Source organism: Dipodomys spectabilis, unplaced genomic scaffold, assembly GCF_019054845.1.
Source record: "Dipodomys spectabilis isolate Male_0828 unplaced genomic scaffold, ASM1905484v1 ptg000147l, whole genome shotgun sequence".
NCBI lineage: Eukaryota > Metazoa > Chordata > Mammalia > Rodentia > Heteromyidae > Dipodomys > Dipodomys spectabilis.
The window spans coordinates 14,929,787-14,948,177 of record NW_024870824.1 but is presented as its reverse complement, the minus strand read 5'-3'; the positions used below and the strand labels follow the sequence as shown (position 1 = coordinate 14,948,177).

At 35.7% G+C, this 18,391-nt stretch overlaps 1 protein-coding gene across 1 annotated transcript in view; it reads right to left on the bottom strand.

The window, feature by feature from the left end:
• Positions 1–17,181, bottom strand: part of Spink5 (serine peptidase inhibitor Kazal type 5) — an 85,357-nt gene extending 68,176 nt beyond the window's left edge. The window contains exons 1-4 of the mRNA XM_042692127.1: positions 17,127–17,181; positions 15,968–15,993; positions 10,780–10,907; positions 6,694–6,766 (exon numbers count right to left, since the gene is read on the bottom strand). Of these exons, the coding sequence (XP_042548061.1) occupies positions 6,694–6,766; positions 10,780–10,907; positions 15,968–15,993; positions 17,127–17,181 (282 nt within the window). The remainder of the gene's footprint in view (positions 1–6,693; positions 6,767–10,779; positions 10,908–15,967; positions 15,994–17,126) is intronic.
• Positions 17,182–18,391: the final 1,210 nt, after the last annotated feature.

Sequence of the window (18,391 nt, the reverse complement as noted above, 5' to 3'; positions counted from 1 at the left end):
AAGAATCTAGAAGGGGGAGGTTGAGGGGGAGGAAAAGGGAGAAAAATGAGAGAAGTAGTAACAAGTTAGACAAAAAATAGAATCACTTCCTTATTTATAATCCCTCTGTCCATCACCTTTTTAATAACATTTTTTTTTAAAGAATCAAGATTCTAAGGATCATGGTTCAAGAAAGGAAAAGGCCAGGAAAAACATTTGTGAAATTTTATCTCAACAATAGCCAGGTATTTTCCCAACTATGGTAGAAAGTATCAATAGAAAGCCTAGGGTTCAGGCTATCCCCGGAAGAAAACAAAAGCCTATCTCAAAAATAGCCAAGGGATGTTCAAGCAGTAGACCATCCAACCTAGGAAACACAAAGCCCTGAATTCAATCCTTGTGACCACACATATGTACACAAAATTTTTAAAGAAAAGCATTCATCTTTGAACACTAACTACAATATTACTTGTTGATTTCTTACCTATTGTTTTTTTTTTTTTACCATCACACCTAGCTGGTGATAGGAATGTTTAAAGACCATAAATGTGCTTTGTCTGAATGAGAAAGCCTAGAGCATTTTTCTAACAGTTTAATGAGTGTGGTTTAATATTGAATCAGTGATAGAATTTGCTAATTTCTTTTTTAACACATATTGACATCCACGATGAGATTGTCTTCTCTCTCACCAAATGTGGTATATTAGACTAGTAGATTTCCTTTTTGTTCTGTCAGTCTTGACTTCTGGGGAAAATTCCACTTGGCCATAGTTTCATCCTTATGTGATTCAATTTGCTTAAGGTTAAGGATTTCCATAACTATGTTTTTGTGGGATGTTTCTCAGTAGTAACATGTTTTAGCAGTATCTTCATCTGGACTTTGTCTCAGAATAATCCTGTCTTTCTGGAATGTGTCCTTTTCTTTGTAAAGTTTGTAAAGTACAATATTTTTTTCTGCTAGTATTGTATGGAATCATCAGTGGAATCATCAGTGGAATCATCTGAGCTGGGTTTTTCTTTGATTATAGTAATTCCTGGTTCATATTGTTAATTTCCCAATGCTTGATTCAAGTTTCTATTTTTAGGCCAATTTTTAAATGTTTCTTCCTAGGTATTTTTTCTGTTTTCCAGGTTGTTGGTATAACATTGTTCATAATATTCCAGTGTATTCATTTGATTACAGAACACATTGGACTTTCCTATCAAATTCTTGAATTTAGACTTTAGATTTTATTTCTCATTTTCTAGGATTATTTGGCTAAGGAGATTTTCTTCTTTGCTCATCTTTTCAAAGAACCAGTTTTGGTTTTCTGATTTCTTTTATCATTTTCTTTCATATTTTATTGACTTCTGCTTTAATTTTCATGTATTTCTTGCCTTCTTACTTTCCTTTTAGTTTGCATCCTTTCCTTCTTATTTTATAAAGTGAGTGCTAATTGATTTGAAGTCTACCTTTGATTATTTAGCTATTTAAATGTGCAGATATTCTTTTATCTGAAGTCCATGTATTTGATTTTCATATTTTGTTTTCATAGAGTTCACTTTCTTGTTTCTTTCATAGATATTTCTCTGATTTACTACTTTTTAGAAGTGTGTTACACAAATTCCAAAGCTTTGATGGTTTTTGAAATTTATTTTTGTTGGTAGTTTTGAATTCAGTTCTGTTGTGGTTAAAGAATGTACTTGTACAATTTTAATCCTTTTAAATATGTTGAGATATGTTTGTATTTTAACATGTTTTATTTTTAATGATGTTCCTTATTAGTTTATATTCTTCATATGGTCAATATGAATAGTACTTTTAACTGTACTTTTAATAGTACTTTTTACTTTTAGTAACTGACTAAAATGTTTTTCTGCAAGCCAGGCACTGCTGGCTTACTCCTGTAATCTTAGCTACTCAGGAGGCTGAAATCTGAGGATCACATTTTGAAGCCAGCTGGGCAGTAAAGTCTGTGAGGCTCTTTTCTCCAACTAAGCAACAAAAAGCTGGAAGTCAAGCTGTGGCTCAAGTGGTAGAGCACTAGTCTTGAGCAAAACAGCTCAGGGACAATGCTTAAGACCTGAGTTCAAGCTCTAGGTCTGACACATACACAAAATAATTTTTTCTGCAAATCTAATACTTGTAAATACTCAGAGACAGTTCCTCCTGAGTAAAATTCTGATGTTTTTTCTAAGTATGAATTGCACCTTATTAATTACATCATTGTAATAGCCTTTGAAACAGGATATATTAGATAATGCATCACAGAGACTCAGAAATTGGGATTATGATTTCTCCTCTAAAGTTAATTTTTCTTCTTTATCCTTTTTGCTTCATCAGCTGCACTAAATCTTTGGCATCTTGCTTTCCCACAGTTAACAGCTGCTGGTGTGTCTGCCAAGGAAACACTGCATTTTATTTCTAAAGCTTAGCTTCCAGGGTTTTATTCTATGGCTTTCCCCTATGACCTTTTTGAGCTTAGTGGTCAGGGAATGATTGGATATAGTTTGTGTCAAATACCTTTAGCAATAAGGCTTGCATCCTCTTCAGATGGATTCTTGTGTAGAGAGGCACAGGCCATTGTTACATTTGCTTTCCAGGGGGATATTTTGTGTCTTCTAAGTGCAGTTATATAGCCCTAGCATTAATAGGAGTTTCTTCATTGCTTAGGCCTTCCTTAGATCCTGATAGTGCTATATTTAGACACAGGAAGATACTTCATGCATGGCTGCTACCATGGAGCTTGGTGAAGGCCATCCCTTCCACTGAAACATGACTGTGGGTGGTAGGTAAGCTGCCTTCAGCAGTGCGGTACTGTGGGTTGTGCTCACAGCACCTGTGCTCTGCACCAAACCCCACCCCCACCCCAACTCTGCACAGGTGAGACCGGCATATTCTTGAGCAAGAACATTATGATTCTCAGTCTTTCCCAGAATTCAACAGCATGCAAGCATAAATGCTTCTCCACCTGACATAGGTAAGTTTTCCTGTGTGCTAAAGTCGCTGCTCTGGTAATTTTTATGTAGGTTTTTGTCTGCATTTGGGGGGAAAAGATTTGCTGACCCCATCATTCATCCATACCTGAAGTACCACCACTCAGAGATATAATATAGATTTCCAAACCAGATAAGGACAATAAAAATAAAAAAATACACACTCCCTTGACTTAACACTGTAATTGTAAAATCTCTAAATAAAATTGCTATCAATGGGTCTGGGAAGGTAGCTCAGTGGTAGAGCACTTGCTTGCATGCATGAGGTCCTGAATTCGATTCCTCAGCAACACATAAGCAGAAAAAAAAAGCCGGAAGTGTTGTGGTGACTCAACTGGTAGAGTGCTAGCCTTGAGCTGAAGAGCTGAGGGACAGCACCCAGGCCCACAGTTCAGGCCCCACAACTGGACCCCCCCCCCAAAAAAAATTGCTATCAAAATCCAACTGTGTATTAAAAGTTACTGTGATTAAATATAATATTCTCTAAGAAAACAATAATTGTTTCACATCAGGAATGTTATCTATAAACTTATTATAGCAGTAAGGAAAAAAGAAATATTAGATTATTTTAATAGTTGCTGAGAAGATATTGATAAAGACCATTGAATATTTAGTAGGGTAAGAATAGAAATGATTTTCTGTTACTTGCTTAAGTTCATGTTTTAAAATCTTAATGGTGTATATTAGATTTAATGGAGATACTTTAAAAGAACTTTTAGTACAAGGAGAGAAGACAATTTGATGATGATCATCATCTATTATTTAAAGTTTCTAATCCTAAACTAAAGAAAGAGACATACAGGAGAAATAAGATTGAAAGGTAATTATAAAATTTCTCTTTCATACAGATATTGCAATCAATTCTCAAGAAAAACACACTGTACATTCAATAAGCCACCAAGAGTAACAGAAGATATCAGAATTGTCTTATACAAGAACAACCTGAAAAAAACAATAGAGTATCTATATGAACAGTTATTAGTTAGAAAGACAGTGAAAACAGAATACCACTCAAAAATATTTAAGCAAGATAGCAAAATTATAAATTTTTTAAACATTAGCAAAAGTTATAAATCTTTCTTGGAACATATTTAACAAATTTCCTTAACACATATTAATAAGAAATTATTATATGTTTTTGAATCAAGAATAAGAAACTATTCTATGATAGTTATAAAAGGTCAATCTTATTCAAATTAATGTATAAATTATATATATATATATATATATATATATATATATATATGGTCTTGTTCCCAAGTTCAAGTTTGAATTTTTAACAAACTCAGTAAAAGTTTATTTCTAGTACACAGGAAATTATATATCTATGCACTGATTATTCAATTTTAATACTATGGATTTTCCTTATTTGTTATTGAAACAATAACTAATATGAAAATATTAAACAATTTAGAGCAATGAACATACCCCCATATAAGCTTAATACCCTACAAAGTTGTCAACTTGCATAATGGGAAACCTCAAATGAATACATCAATCTATTAAAAAGCAAAAGTTCTCCACCTGGACCAAAGTATAGATCATAAATTTTTATGGATGGCTGGATGAGATGGTAGAACAGAAATGGTGAAAAGGAGTCTAATTGGGATACACTCTGAAGGTAGTAGCAACATGATTTGATGATGGAGTGAACCTCTGGTTGCCAGGTGAAAGGGTGGCATGCTAATGAGGAAGAAAGCAAAGATGAAAGGTGGGGAGAGAGGATGTCTGTAGGAGGAGTGTTCTTGAAGAGATAGAGCATCTCATTCTCAGAGAAAGTATCAGATTAGTGTTTGATAGAAGCAATCTGAACTGAGAAAGCGGACAGACTGTTGGCAGATTTTTCTTTATCACCATACCATAAAAAAACAGTATTATTGCATGAATTGATTTAAAATCTGAACAGATATAATTTGAAATGCAAACAACCAAATATTAATTGCCTTAACTTATTAGTAACAAGTTTCCTAAGGTTGCAAACAATATATCGATAAGAAGTTTATCTAGACGTACAAGTTTTAAGGCAGGAATTGAACATTGTCAGAGAGAATTTTGTAATTTTACTTCTTAAAATTCCTATTAGATTAAAAATAGATTTTTAGTTGGGTAAAATACATTTGAATGTGTAGATGTGAATGTATGGGTGGTGATTTTGTCTTAGTATTTTTCTTTGTCAGTCATGGGGCCTGAACTCTGGGCCTGGGCATTGTCCCTCGGCAATTCAACTCAAAGCTAGCACTCTACTACTTGAGCCACAGAGCCATTTCCAGCTTTTTCTGCTTATGTAGGGCTGAGGCATAGAATCCAGGGCCTCATACATGCAAGGTAAGCACTCTAGCACTGAGCCACCTTCCCAGCCACTGTTTTTGTATTTTTTTTTAACAAATAGTAAATTCTTGAAGATTGGAACATGGTGTGTATTTTGTTTGTTTGATATTTGTTTGTGTTTTACATTTCTAAACACCTTTTCTTAAATTAAGAAGACAAGAGAAAGAGTGAGACATCACACACTAACTCTGAGTCTAAATGTGGCAAAGAAACACAATTTAAAAGCTGCTACCACAACATTCTTCTCCTTTAGATCTTATAGCATTATCGTAATCATCTTTTGCTACAAGGAAAGACTTGCCGATATTAACAAACTGATTGGTATTATTTTTTTAAGTGAGACCAGTTGAACCCAGAATAAGAATTTAGTTAACTATGTTTACTACAGCAGCTGAAGTCTTCAGACATTCCTGAGTAATGTTGCCAAGGAAGACAGTAGCTTGGTAAGCCCAGGAAATTATAAGTAATTAGGGTGTTTCCACCTTGACTGATCATTTTAATTATGTGTCAGGCTAGGAGAGGAGGAAGAGAAAGAATAAATCAGAGAAGAAGCCACCCAGGTGAACTGGAGGCAAGACACATATTTGTCACAACGGCTAGTGACAACACCATTTTGTCAATTAACTATGAGCTATTTCAGACCAGGAATTTCCACTAATACAGATCTGCTTTCTTATTTATTAATTTTATTTTATACTTTTTGAACAAATAAAATTCACTATTAAGTCAAGGGTTGTGTGATGATTTTCTTTTGCTTTTGCTACTTTTTTAAACCACTGGATCCTTTTCTCTAGCAAAATATTATTTTGAGCCTCAATCTGAAAATTACCTATAAGCAAGCAACTCTAGTTGAACCATGGGAATATTCCAGATAATAGGAAAGATAGACAGTAGGAAGCAAACCAGGAAAAATGAAAGGAAATAACTCAAATGCCTGGCGATACGTGTTAAACATTAAGGCTGACATCATAAATTTTGTTTCTCATGCATGAATCACTTAACAGATAAGAAAATGGAGCCTAGAGATATCAAATTCCTCAATTTATAAAGACAGTAAGAGTTATGAAGCTTGATGTTAGTTCTATAATACCTGGAAGGCTCCTACTAGAGGCAAACAGGACAGAAGTATGAGGAATTGTCACAGAAATCACACATCACCCTGCTTTACTCCACCTCTGAGAACCTGTCAGTGCTCCAGATGTTTTCAGAGAGTTGGGTCATGGGTTGGGCCTATGGATAAGATGTACCAGGTATTTAGCCCACCCTTGTACTAAGCCACATTCCCTCCCTTCTAAGTAGCTGGCTTCAAAACAGGTATAACCTAGTAATTAGAAAATAAACAGATAGCTCTAACTAGAGTCAGGCATCATCCTGAAAGTAAACATGACAGGTTGAGCCCAAGTAGTCTCACCTTTGTTGGGGCAGTGTCCCTTGTGGTTCTTGCTAAATGCCTGGATCTTTTCTGAGATTTTGCTGCTTTTTCCCTGAGACGAGAACAAGGAATAACATAATTTAAGCACAGCCTGGATAACTTTTAGGAATGAAAACTTGCCTGGTGACCTTACTTTTGATTGTTCCCCTGAGCCCAATCCTTCAAGTCAGAAGTTTAAAAAAAAAGTCCTCAACTGACACAATAACAGAAACCTCCTTTCAATGCTAACAAGAACAACAACAAAAGAAATCTCAAGTATGGGCCAGTATATGCAAAAATCATTGGTTTTCTCTATGTACCTAACTACCTGTCATGAATACATCCAACCAGCAAGAAGGTCTCCAACTCTAGAAGTTATTTGTACCATTATTTGAATGCAGTCTTTGAATAAAAACATTTTTTTAATTTTTAAAATTTTATTGTCAAGGCAATGTATAGAGGAGTAACAGTTACATAAGTAAGTGATTACATTTCTAGTCTAACTTGTTACCCCTTCCCTCACTTTTCTCCCTCTTTCCCTACCCCCAATCCCCTTCCCCAGGTTGTACAGATCATTTCCAAGTAAGTATCATTGGGCATAGGTTCCCTCTTTGTCCTTTGTCTCACCATCTTGTTGTTCCCCTTCCCTTCCCTAGTTCAGATAAATGTATATACATAGTGGGGAAAAAACACAAAAGAAAAAAGTAATCACGTCAAGGCCACACTAAAGCTACCAGCACAACTATGTTTATCACAGCATTATTTACTATAGCTAAGATATGAAACCAACCCAGATGCCCCTCACTAGATGAATGGATAAAAAAATGTGATGTACATACATATATATGTATATATGTATATGTGTGTGTGTGTGTGTGTGTGTGTGTGTGTGTGTGTGTGTGTGCATTCTATGTTTCCATCAGAAAGAAGGACACCACCCCATTTGTAAGGAAATGAAAGGATTTTGAAAAATCTTATTAAGTTAGCCAGAGTCAAAGAAACATAGGTCCCAAGGTCTTGCTTAATTTTTAATTTTTATTTTTTTGTTGGTTGTGGGGCCTGAACTCTAGGCCTGAGCACTGTCCCTGAGCTCTTCAGCTCAAGGCTAGCGCTCTACCACTTGAGCCACAGCACCGTATCCAGCTTTTGCTGCTTATGTAGTGCTGAGAAATCAAATTCAGGGCTTCATTCATGCAAGGTAAGCACTCTACCCCTGAGCCACCTTCCCAGCCCCCCTTATTATTTTTTTAAATTTTATTTTGTTTGTGAACATACTGTACAGAGGGGTTACAATTACATGGGCAGGATAATGCATACATTTCTTACCAAGCATTGCAGCCTCCTCCTTTGTTTACCTTTCACCTCCCTTCCCAGCCTCCCCCCTCCCCCCCACCCAATCCTTCCCCCCCTCCCCCCCCACCAACATTGTAAAGCTCGTTTTTGACATGACAATTTGTACTTCTCATTGTTGCAACAGGTCCACCTGAATCCTTAAACGACTTGTTTTTCTCCATCTCCTCCACAAGTTATAGTGACATCAAATATATTGAAAGCGGGGGTTATACTGTGGGGGAGGGACATGCAAAGCCCCCTTATTTTTAATAATTAGTATACATCTAGGATAATCTTAGCAGATGAGCAGAATTGCTCAGTAGCTTTGTACATATGATCATATAAGATGATGCTAAGCGAAATGAACTCCAAGACATGGACACAAGAGGTTTTTCTTTGTTGCTGTTGTTCTCAATGTACTATGTGAATGATAACAGTTTAGCTGAATCAAAAATTTAGTGGCCTATGTCAGTTCCATCCCGTGGGGCCTCATGAAGATGGCATTCACCTATTGCATGGACTCCTTTCCAGTTTAAAATAATACATTTATTCACATATAATTTACATATACAATAAAAATAATCTAAGCAGTGCCTCTCAATAATACACTTTCAAGTCTTAAAATATTTCATTGCTGTTAAAAATATTGGTCAGGAGTTCATAGGTTTCCTCTTCTATTAAAACATCTCATAGAACAAAAAGGGCTTTGAAGTAATGCATACACCTGGTCTGGTGGCTTACACTAAGCTCTCAAGAGAGTAAGAAAGGAATTTTGACCTGCCCTGAGCCCCCTTATACTCAGTCTTACCCTGCAATCCTTTATTTTCCCAACCTCTTTCCTCTCAGAATCATATTGTCAGATACTGCTTTGCATATATCAAATTACTTGAACACATACCAACTTGACCTTTGAAAGGTCAATTATAACATGATTTTCTTAAGTGGATGAGATCTTAGCAGTGGCATGGAAACCGGATTGAAGTTCTGATGGTGGTGAGATACTGAAGACGATAACCTTGTTCACAAACACACTAGGGAACTGGGGTTTTGTGGTAGAGTACTTGCCGTGCATCTACAAGACCCCTAGGTTCTATAACCAGTGTTTCACCCAAAGATGCCCCTCAGTAGATGAATGGGTCAAGAAAATGTGGCACACACACACACACACACACACACACACACTGGAATTCTATGCCTCCATAAGAAAGAATAACATCACCCCTTTGTTAGGAAATGGAAAGACTTGGAAAAAATTATGTTAAGTGAAGTAAGCCAGGCCCAAAGAAACATAGGTCCCATGGTTTCCCTTATTTGCAATAACTAGTATATGTCTAGGACAAGTGGAAAAGATCAAAAGCTATGTACATTTGACCATATAAGATGATGTTAAGTGAAATGAACCACCAAGATAGGGACACAGGTGGCTTTTTCTTTCTTGCTATTGTTTCTAACATATTTATAATGTACTATTTTATTTTTTATTTCTTTGTATGTTCCTCCCCCATGGTACAACCCCTGTTTTTCTCGTATTTGATTCCATTGCCCTGCATCTTGTGTATGCATTTCTCTAATTTGGGGAGAAGAAGGGAAAAACAAAATGCTTAAATGAGGATACAGGTTGACCCATTGTGACAATGAGATGTAAATGACACTATGTTGAAAACAAACTTTACAACTTAGGGGGGGGTAGTTGTGTAGTTGGGAGGGAAGGGATGGTAGGGGAAAAACAAAGGAGGAGATAACAATGCTTGATAGGAAATGTACTCATTACCTGGCTCATGTGCTTGTAACCACTCTGTATAGTATGTTTACAATAAAAAATGTACAAAGACAGAAAGAAAACTGGGTGCCAGTGGCTCACATCTATAATCCTAACCACTCAGAAGCTGTTTGAAGCCAACCTGAACAGGAAAATCTGTGAGACTAGGATCTCTAACCACACACACAAAAAAGTGGGAAGTGGAGCTGTGGCTCAAGTGGTAGAGTGCTAGCCTTGAGAAGCAATAACAACAAAAAGCTTAGGGATAGTACCCAGGCTTTGATTTCAAGTCCCGGGACTAGCTCCCCCCAAAAAACAAAAAGAAAGAAAAAAGCCAAAGAGAAAGAAAAAAATGATTTAGTCCTTTCTGGTTTGAGGATTTGTAGTTGACAAATGAAGCCTTCTTCTGTCTTTTGATTGTCATTAGGAAGAAATTAAGGTAAGATGTTGAAGCAATTTAAATAGTATCTAATAAATGTCCAGTCATCTAATGCTTTCTGAGCTGCAAGTGGTCAGACTCTACAACAAACTTGTTATCCATCTCTTATTAGCTGGATCTCTGAAGTCAGGTGGTGACTTCAGTAGGCAGTCACCACAGGTGCCTGGATCCTCCTCTACATGATCTTCCCAAACTCTCCACTACAACAAAGCCAGGTCTTATTAGGCCTCAAAGAATCTTTCTCTCTCAAGTTCTTTCTCTCCAAAATCCAGGGGGCACAGAGATGTATTTCAGTGCAGCAAACTATGGCATGCTTTAAAAAGGTAACCCTAGCAGGCCCTCTGAAATGCCCTTGAAATCCCAACTGATTTGATTTAAACTCAGGCTAAGTACGTGTCAAATACCCAGTTTTCTCTAATGGGCAGTGTCAGAATGTTCTCTGGGATCATTTATTCACTCTTTTCATGTTTAGATAAAAATATACTTCAAAAAGAATGCTCTTTTTGGCTCAGAGACTAGGTAACTCACTGACTTGAGACAGAGGACATTTACTCACAGTATCAGTTTGCATGTGGTACATTTGTTGATGAGCATTATTCCATCAGGACTTTGAAAAAGGGTTTTATCTTGAGGACAGAACAGTTTTCCATTTTTCATCAATGCCTGAAATTCATTGCATGTGTCCTGGGGAAAAAAGACAAATTAAAAATCTTTGTCTTTATTGAAATTTTATCAAAGCAATAATTTCTTTTTGCTTTCTTTCCTCTTCTTTCCTTCCTCCCTCCCATTCTCCCTTCATCCCTCCCTTCCTTTCTTCCTGTCTTCCTTCCTTCTCTTCTTTTTCTCTTTTCCTTCTCTTTATCTTCTCTCTCTTCTTTCCTTTCTTCCCTCCTTCCTCCCTCCCTTCCCTTTCTCTATTTCTTCCTTTCCTTTCCTCAGATCTCAGCCTCCTGATTTTTAGGATTACAGGCATGAGCCATTGGTGCTAAATCAGGATTTCTTTAAAATAACTTACTCCAACAGTCATGTTCAATGGTGTCTACTTCCTTGCACAAAGCTACCCAGTTAGGAGGAGATGTGGACAGAAGAGAACTCTACTGCATTGTTGGTGGGAGTGTAAACTTGTTCAACCACTTTGGAAAGCAGTATGGAAGTTCCTCAAAAGACTCCACATAGAGCTCCCCTATGGCCCAGCAATCCCATTTTGGGGCATTTACCTGAATGATCACAAACAAGACCATACTAAAGCTACCAGGACAACTATATTTATTGCAGCATTATTCACCATAGCTAAGATATGGAACCAACCTAGATGCCCCTCAGTAGATGAATGGATCAAGAAAATGTGGTATATATACAATGGAATTCTATGCCTCTATCAGAAAGAATGACATTGGTCCATTTATTAGGAAATGGAAAGACTTGGAAACAAATATATTAAGTGAAGTAAGCCAGGCCCAAAGAAACATAGGTCCCATGGTTTCCCTTATTTGCTATAACTAGTATATATTTGAGACAAGCAGAAGAGATCAGATAAAATGATATTAAGAGAAATGAACCCCAAGATGAGGACACAAGTAATTTTTTTCTTGCTATTTTTTCTAACATATTTATAAGATACCATGTGATTTTTTTTGTTTTGTATGTCCCTCACCCACGGTATAACCCCTATTTTCACTGTATATGATGTTGGTATAATTTGTGGAGGGGAAGAGAAAAAACAAATTGTTTAAATAGGGATACAGGTGGACCCATTGCAACAATGAGATGTACAAGATGCTGTGTCGAAAAAACAAACTTTACAATTTAGGCAGGGGTGGGGGGTGTAGTTGTGGAGATGGGAGGGAAGGGATGGTAGGGGAAAACAAAGGAGGAGGCAACAATGCTTGAAAAGAAATGTACTCATTACCTTGCTCATGTGATTGTAACCCTTCTGTACCAAATTTTCACAATAAAAAACTTATTTAAAAAAAGAAAAAAATTATGACTCTGTTTTGCTTGAAGGACCCTATGGTAAATTCACCTTATAAGCACTGATTTGATACAATGAATGAAATAGAAGATCTGAGCCTAGAGTCTAGGGTGTTCATTTAGAACCTCAAAACCCTTCGTACGTTAATTTTTTTAAGCCTCTGTTAAGCTACCAAAAGTACAAGGTACCAATTTATACATTTCATAAGATGTAGGCAGACAAGGTAAGTGTATAGTAAACTCCTCAAAAAATGTCTGCTCCACCGTAGATATTCAACAAGTATCTTCTTGTGTTATTGTGATGTTGGCATTTGGTGCCATTATTATTGGCATATAAATACTTAGCATGCAATAGAGTGGTAGTAACTTCTGTGAATGGAGCTTGAGAGGGCTGATCATTGGAACCTGTATGACTCTCCCCCAGCTGTATATTGCAAAATCTCCTAACATTTAGCAGTTGTTGATTTTTTAAAAGGGCTCCTTAGTCATATATGTTTAGCAAACAAGTTTCTACAGTGATTCATTTTCTGGAAAACCTCCAAATTCTTTTGTATTATATATATATATATGTATATATATATATATATAGTCATATATGCACAGACAGACTTACTTTAAAGCTAATGAAGCTGAAGTTTCAGGGCTTACTGTTAACTCCTCCCAAAATCTTGGAGAAGAAAATTTATTTCCATGTTTTCATTCTTTATGTAGATGTAGTTCCACTCACACCCTAAAATCAACACCATCAGTGCCACCAGCGCTGTCACTATGGCAATCATAAAAGCTTGCAAGTCCACGAAGTCACACAGCATTGTTTGCAAACTTGCATCTCTCTCTCTCTTTCCTTTTTTGTTTTTAAAAAACCTTTGCCACATTTTCTGATACTACTGCTTCACAACTTGGTGCATATTTGTTCTATGCTTGTTTGGTTTGGGCTCTTTGTCTGGGTCAATGTGGATGTGTAGTGACATTTGGAGGAAAGTATGGAAACAATTCTGAATATTAGAATCAATGGGGAAAAGTAGAGTGGAAAATGTTTTAATGAGAGAAGACTGTTTTCTTAACCATCTGTCCATCTATCTACCTCTCCATCCTGCTTTATTAAAGGCCCATAGTCTGTTAAATGTAGTATGCACTTGGCAGCACTTACAGAATAATTGGTGGTGAAGAAGAAGGCTATATGAGACCAGCCCTGGGAATTTTTGCTAAGATTGACCTGCTAAATCCTCTCTCAGATTGTTATCACCTTCCAGTGATCTTATCAGGGTAGCAAAGTAATAATTTCTGGCAGTAGATTAATGACTGGTCTCTGGTTCTATATTTTATACTAACTTCACAACTTACTCCCTAGCTTGCCAGATATAAGTGCTCCCAGAAAGTCTTATTGGTAGTAAACTCCAGTGTCTATAATAAAAGTATAACCCATGTGATGTGAATTTTAGACAAAGATAATATTAGAATTATACTGTATATTTTAATGAGTAATCAAAAGAAAAGCATTAATCCAGAAAAATCCTACAATGTCACAACTTGATAAAAGAGTAATTATCAGGGAAAAAAGAAAAAAATTGTTTGCAAATGGTCATTAGAGATTTCAAGAATAGGTTAAGAAACATTTTCACAGTGTTTAATTTGTGATGAGAAGGCTCAGTCCTATTTTTCTGAGTTATGACATGATTCTGTGTATTCTTTTGGGACATAGGATCATACAAATGGAAAATAAGAGTTGTTTTGTCTTTGAACCAAATTATTTGCAATTACCAGAAGAGAGAGTTGCCACAGGAGCAGATCTAGAGACATCTTGAGGGGAGACCACTTTTCAACAACTATGATAACCTCAGCCCTCAGTGTACTTTTGTTTGTTGTGTTGTTGTTATTCTTTTGCCTCTCTGGCTTTGATATAATAGTTGTCCATTCATAGTCCTTGTAACCAAATCTTCCAGGACTTGGAATTTTCCCATCTTGGGAAAATTAAGTTTGCTTTGGTTTCATAATAAATCTTCTCTGATGACAAACTTAGGCATATAAGTAAGATATATATTTTTCCACTCTGTTCATGTTTATGGGTCTACAATATTCAATGTGATTCCATGGTGCTAGAAACAACTCAATGTATTGAACTTGGAAAACAATAGACATTTCAACAGTATATGCAAAATCTATTATTAGAAATATTTCCAATGAAATGATGACTTCTCTCTCTTTTGCTACATATATATCATATATATATGATATATACATATATCATATATATCATATATATCATATATATATGATATATCATATATATCATATATATCATATATATATGATATATATGATTTATATATATAGCTTTTTGCCTTTTATGCCAAGACAAGGTGGCTAAACTAGTACTCTATGTTTTAAAAGCATTTTTCCAGTGAAACACAATTTATTGAGAGAAAAAAAGTCAGTACAAAGTCTGCACTCAGCACCCATCATCATGAATTTTGGGAAAACAAAACAATGGCTCAATGATACAACATTCTTCTTTTTCAGTATTATTATGGCCAAGTGAATATTCTCTGTGTTTCCTAAAATTCCAGCCCATTTCTTTTTCATTTCTAGCACAATTTCCAAACCTATCCTTAAACAGTAAATTTGGATGAGACAATAAACAATGGTAAAATTCTCTAGAACATTTCTACAGAGTATCTTTCTACAAAAATAAGTTGTAAGAAAATAAAACAAGAAAATATCATATGTATAGGCCAAAGAATTTTGGAGTAGGGAAAAAATTTTATTTTATGACTGTATTTACTCTATTACTTTACTAAGGGAACACATTGCCATGTGTGAGTACGTATACAAAGATATGTATGAAGACTGGCATTTTTAATTTGTCTTTCAAATAGAAAAAAATAATTTCTATAGAGGATGACCATCTAATTTGTCAAAGAAACGACCTTTGATAGTCTGTTTAGCATCTCTGTATTGAGGTATCTGACACTGCTGATGTTCTGCTGGTCTTTTATAAACTGCACAGATCTTCATGGCTCAGTTCTCATGTCTTTCAGTCATCATCTAAAGCTTTCTCTCCAGGAAAACTTCCTTGAGCATCCTAGTGAGAAATAGACACCACCACCATTTCCTGGAATTCTTATCTGTACATTGCTTTCGTTTCTTTATGTATTTTATTTTATTTTAATCAATGCATTTGGTTTTGATACTTTGCTTTTTAATGTCTCTGTTTTTCTCCACTAAAATATAACTTTCAGAAAGAATATTAGACTCTTCCCAGCATTCCAAATAGGACCTGACACATAACAGATGTTCAATAAATATTTATTCAATAAAATATATACAGTACGTCTGTACTAGACACAGACATGCTTTTGTGGCATAATAATTACACAAAAACCCTTCACTTCTTATATGGTATATTATAGCTTTATCAGCTACTAAATGGAACAGAAGTTCCAAGTTTAGTTTATTTGTTTGCAGAATTTGGGAGCACTCCTGTAAAATGGTAGATTGTCATTTACAGACATCTATCATTAATATATTGAATGTATGTATCTGAGAGAGAAAGCCAGAGTGACAGAGAAGAGAGACAGAGAAAGAGAAAGACAGGGAGAGAGAGAGTGAGAGAGAATCATGTCTTGATATATAAAGACTTCTTCCTGGGTTTTTAACAAAAGCTATTAGTGCTTATTGATGTAATCTGCCTGTGTTATTAACATGAAAGTTCCCACAAACCATTTTTCTGAAGAGATCTTGGAATGGCTTCAAGGAGAAAAAGCAAGACTAACCTGATTAGCATCCTTACTGACAGCATCTGGAACAAAATGCAGAAGCCATGTTGAATGTAAAATATTTAGCAAACAAAACAAACAATTCACCCAATACAATGCTTCCACTGCCTTAATGACAACATTTTGTAAAGGCAGGAATTATTTTAAACACATTAAGATTTGCCATGGCAAGTAAATGAAGGCCTTGCACCAAAAGATCTCAAGGGTTGGTCACACAGTAAAGTACAATTACTTTGCAAAATAATACTTATGCCTTACAGTCACACAAAAAAGTACCATTCTAATAGATCCTTTCAGAATAAACTGTGGCAGTCTCCTATTATGATATAACAAAACATACACATAACTATACACACATCAAATACATCATACAATTTTAATATAATTTATAATTATGATGTAGCATGAAGATTACATCATTGTACGTATAAGATTCCATTTTCTGAATTCTAATAGCTCTATCTTCTTATTATAGGTACAAATATTTGATATATGACAAAGAATTAAGATTGAAGCCACAGAATATTATACTATTTCTCTGACTCTCTAACACCTACATGAGTCATCTAGGAGACTAGGTCTCATTTGTGTATAAGCAATATACTGGCTTTATTTCTGAGATTCTGCTTTTTTGAACTGTGTTGTTTATGGTAAGGTGAATTTAAACAATATATATTTCTTAGCAATCAAACAGCAAATTAAAGGAATCTGTATCTTCACTCACAGAGAAATCCTTCAGCCTTTATCAAAAGTACTTTCAACCCATTGCAAATTTTAAAACACAAAAACATGACCTAGAAGTATTTTATTTATACATATAGTATACATTATTTACATTGGAGTTTTAATTTTTTAATATATGTGCAGTATAAATTGAGTTTTGGTGAAGTAAAGATGTAATATTAATAACCTATTAACTTTTCAGAGTAATGTAAATTTAAGAAAAGGATTTACCATGATAAAAATTCGTATATTCTCAAACTGCTTGCCCTTCTTGAAGATCGCACAGGTGAAACCCACATATGTAAATATAAATTGGTGTCAGGCAAGATATTGTAGAATTTTAATGTATCTATTCATGTGCAGGGAGGGGACTACTTTCCCCAGGGCTCTGAGATATATGGCAAAAGGGTTCAATTGTATTCAAATTACTCACCTTTTATGAGGCAAAGAGCCAGGGTCAGGAGCACTGGCACTGTGACTGCCTTCATGATGAAGATGATGTAAGTCGGCTACAGGTCTGCTCTGTGCATTGCTCAGCTGGTGCTCTAAGACTGAACTCCTGGGGTGCAGCTCACTTTTATACAAGTACTGATGACATGTAAAACCGGTTGTTCAGGCTTATGCTAGACTTCATATACCACACCAACTTAGCCTCCATTCTGTAAGATCCTATAAAAGGAGCAGATACGAGCAGCTAATGTCTGTTCTTCTTAGTAATGTACTTTCATGAAGCTTTTCACAAAAAGGCCCAAGGACCCTATTCAAAGTTGAATATTCCATAATCATGTAAGAACTGAGGTCCTTGTCAACATCAGACATATTGCCTTAGGCACAAATATGTTTCTGACTGTCCTTCCTTCATAAGAGGGAGGGGAGGGGAAAAGAAGACAGATTGATTGGCCTACCAATCAGGTAAAGATTGAAAGATTTCCACATGTGGAGAAAGCTGCTTTTACTGTGAGAACCCAGGATTCCTGGTGATTCCATCCCTAGGTATTCTGAAAGGTCTGAATTTTTTATCCCAGATTCAGATATGATTAGAGGTGAATGATTCTAAGAGAGAACCTAGAAAAATTCTAGCACTAGGCACTTGTAGAAAAACACGAGAGAAAGCCGAATCACTTTCCTAGGAGCTCATAATTGAGATGGAAGAGGCAGGGCTGGGGCTTATACTAGGTCCCAGATTCAGTATTTCTTTTTTCTCCATACACCGTTTCATCCTTATGAGTAAAGGCAGGAACTTTGTGAAAATAAAGTTTGTGCAACACTACTTCAAAAATATGTTCTAAGGATATTTTACACTCTAAAACAATCTTATGTTTTAACCAATCATTCTCATAAATAGTGGAAACCCAATAACTTTCCATAGCTCTTAATTATCCAAATGACTTCAAGAGATATGGTTTGGTTGGCTTTGCCCTAAATTAAAGTGTATTCTTTATTATTTACTTTCCCAAGGAAGAAAAGAAAAAAAAAAGAAATTCTTAACGTTTACAAGTATTTAAGTGTGTCATTTTTCTTTAGTTCTTTTTTCCATCCTACTTATTTTTGGGGGGTCCAGTCGTGGGGCCTGAACTCTGGGCCTGGGCACTGTCCCTCAGCTCTTCAACTCAAGGCTAGTGCTCTACCACTTGAGCCACAGCACCACTTCTGGCTTTTTTCTTTTTGCTTATGTGGTGCTGAGGAATCAAACCCAGT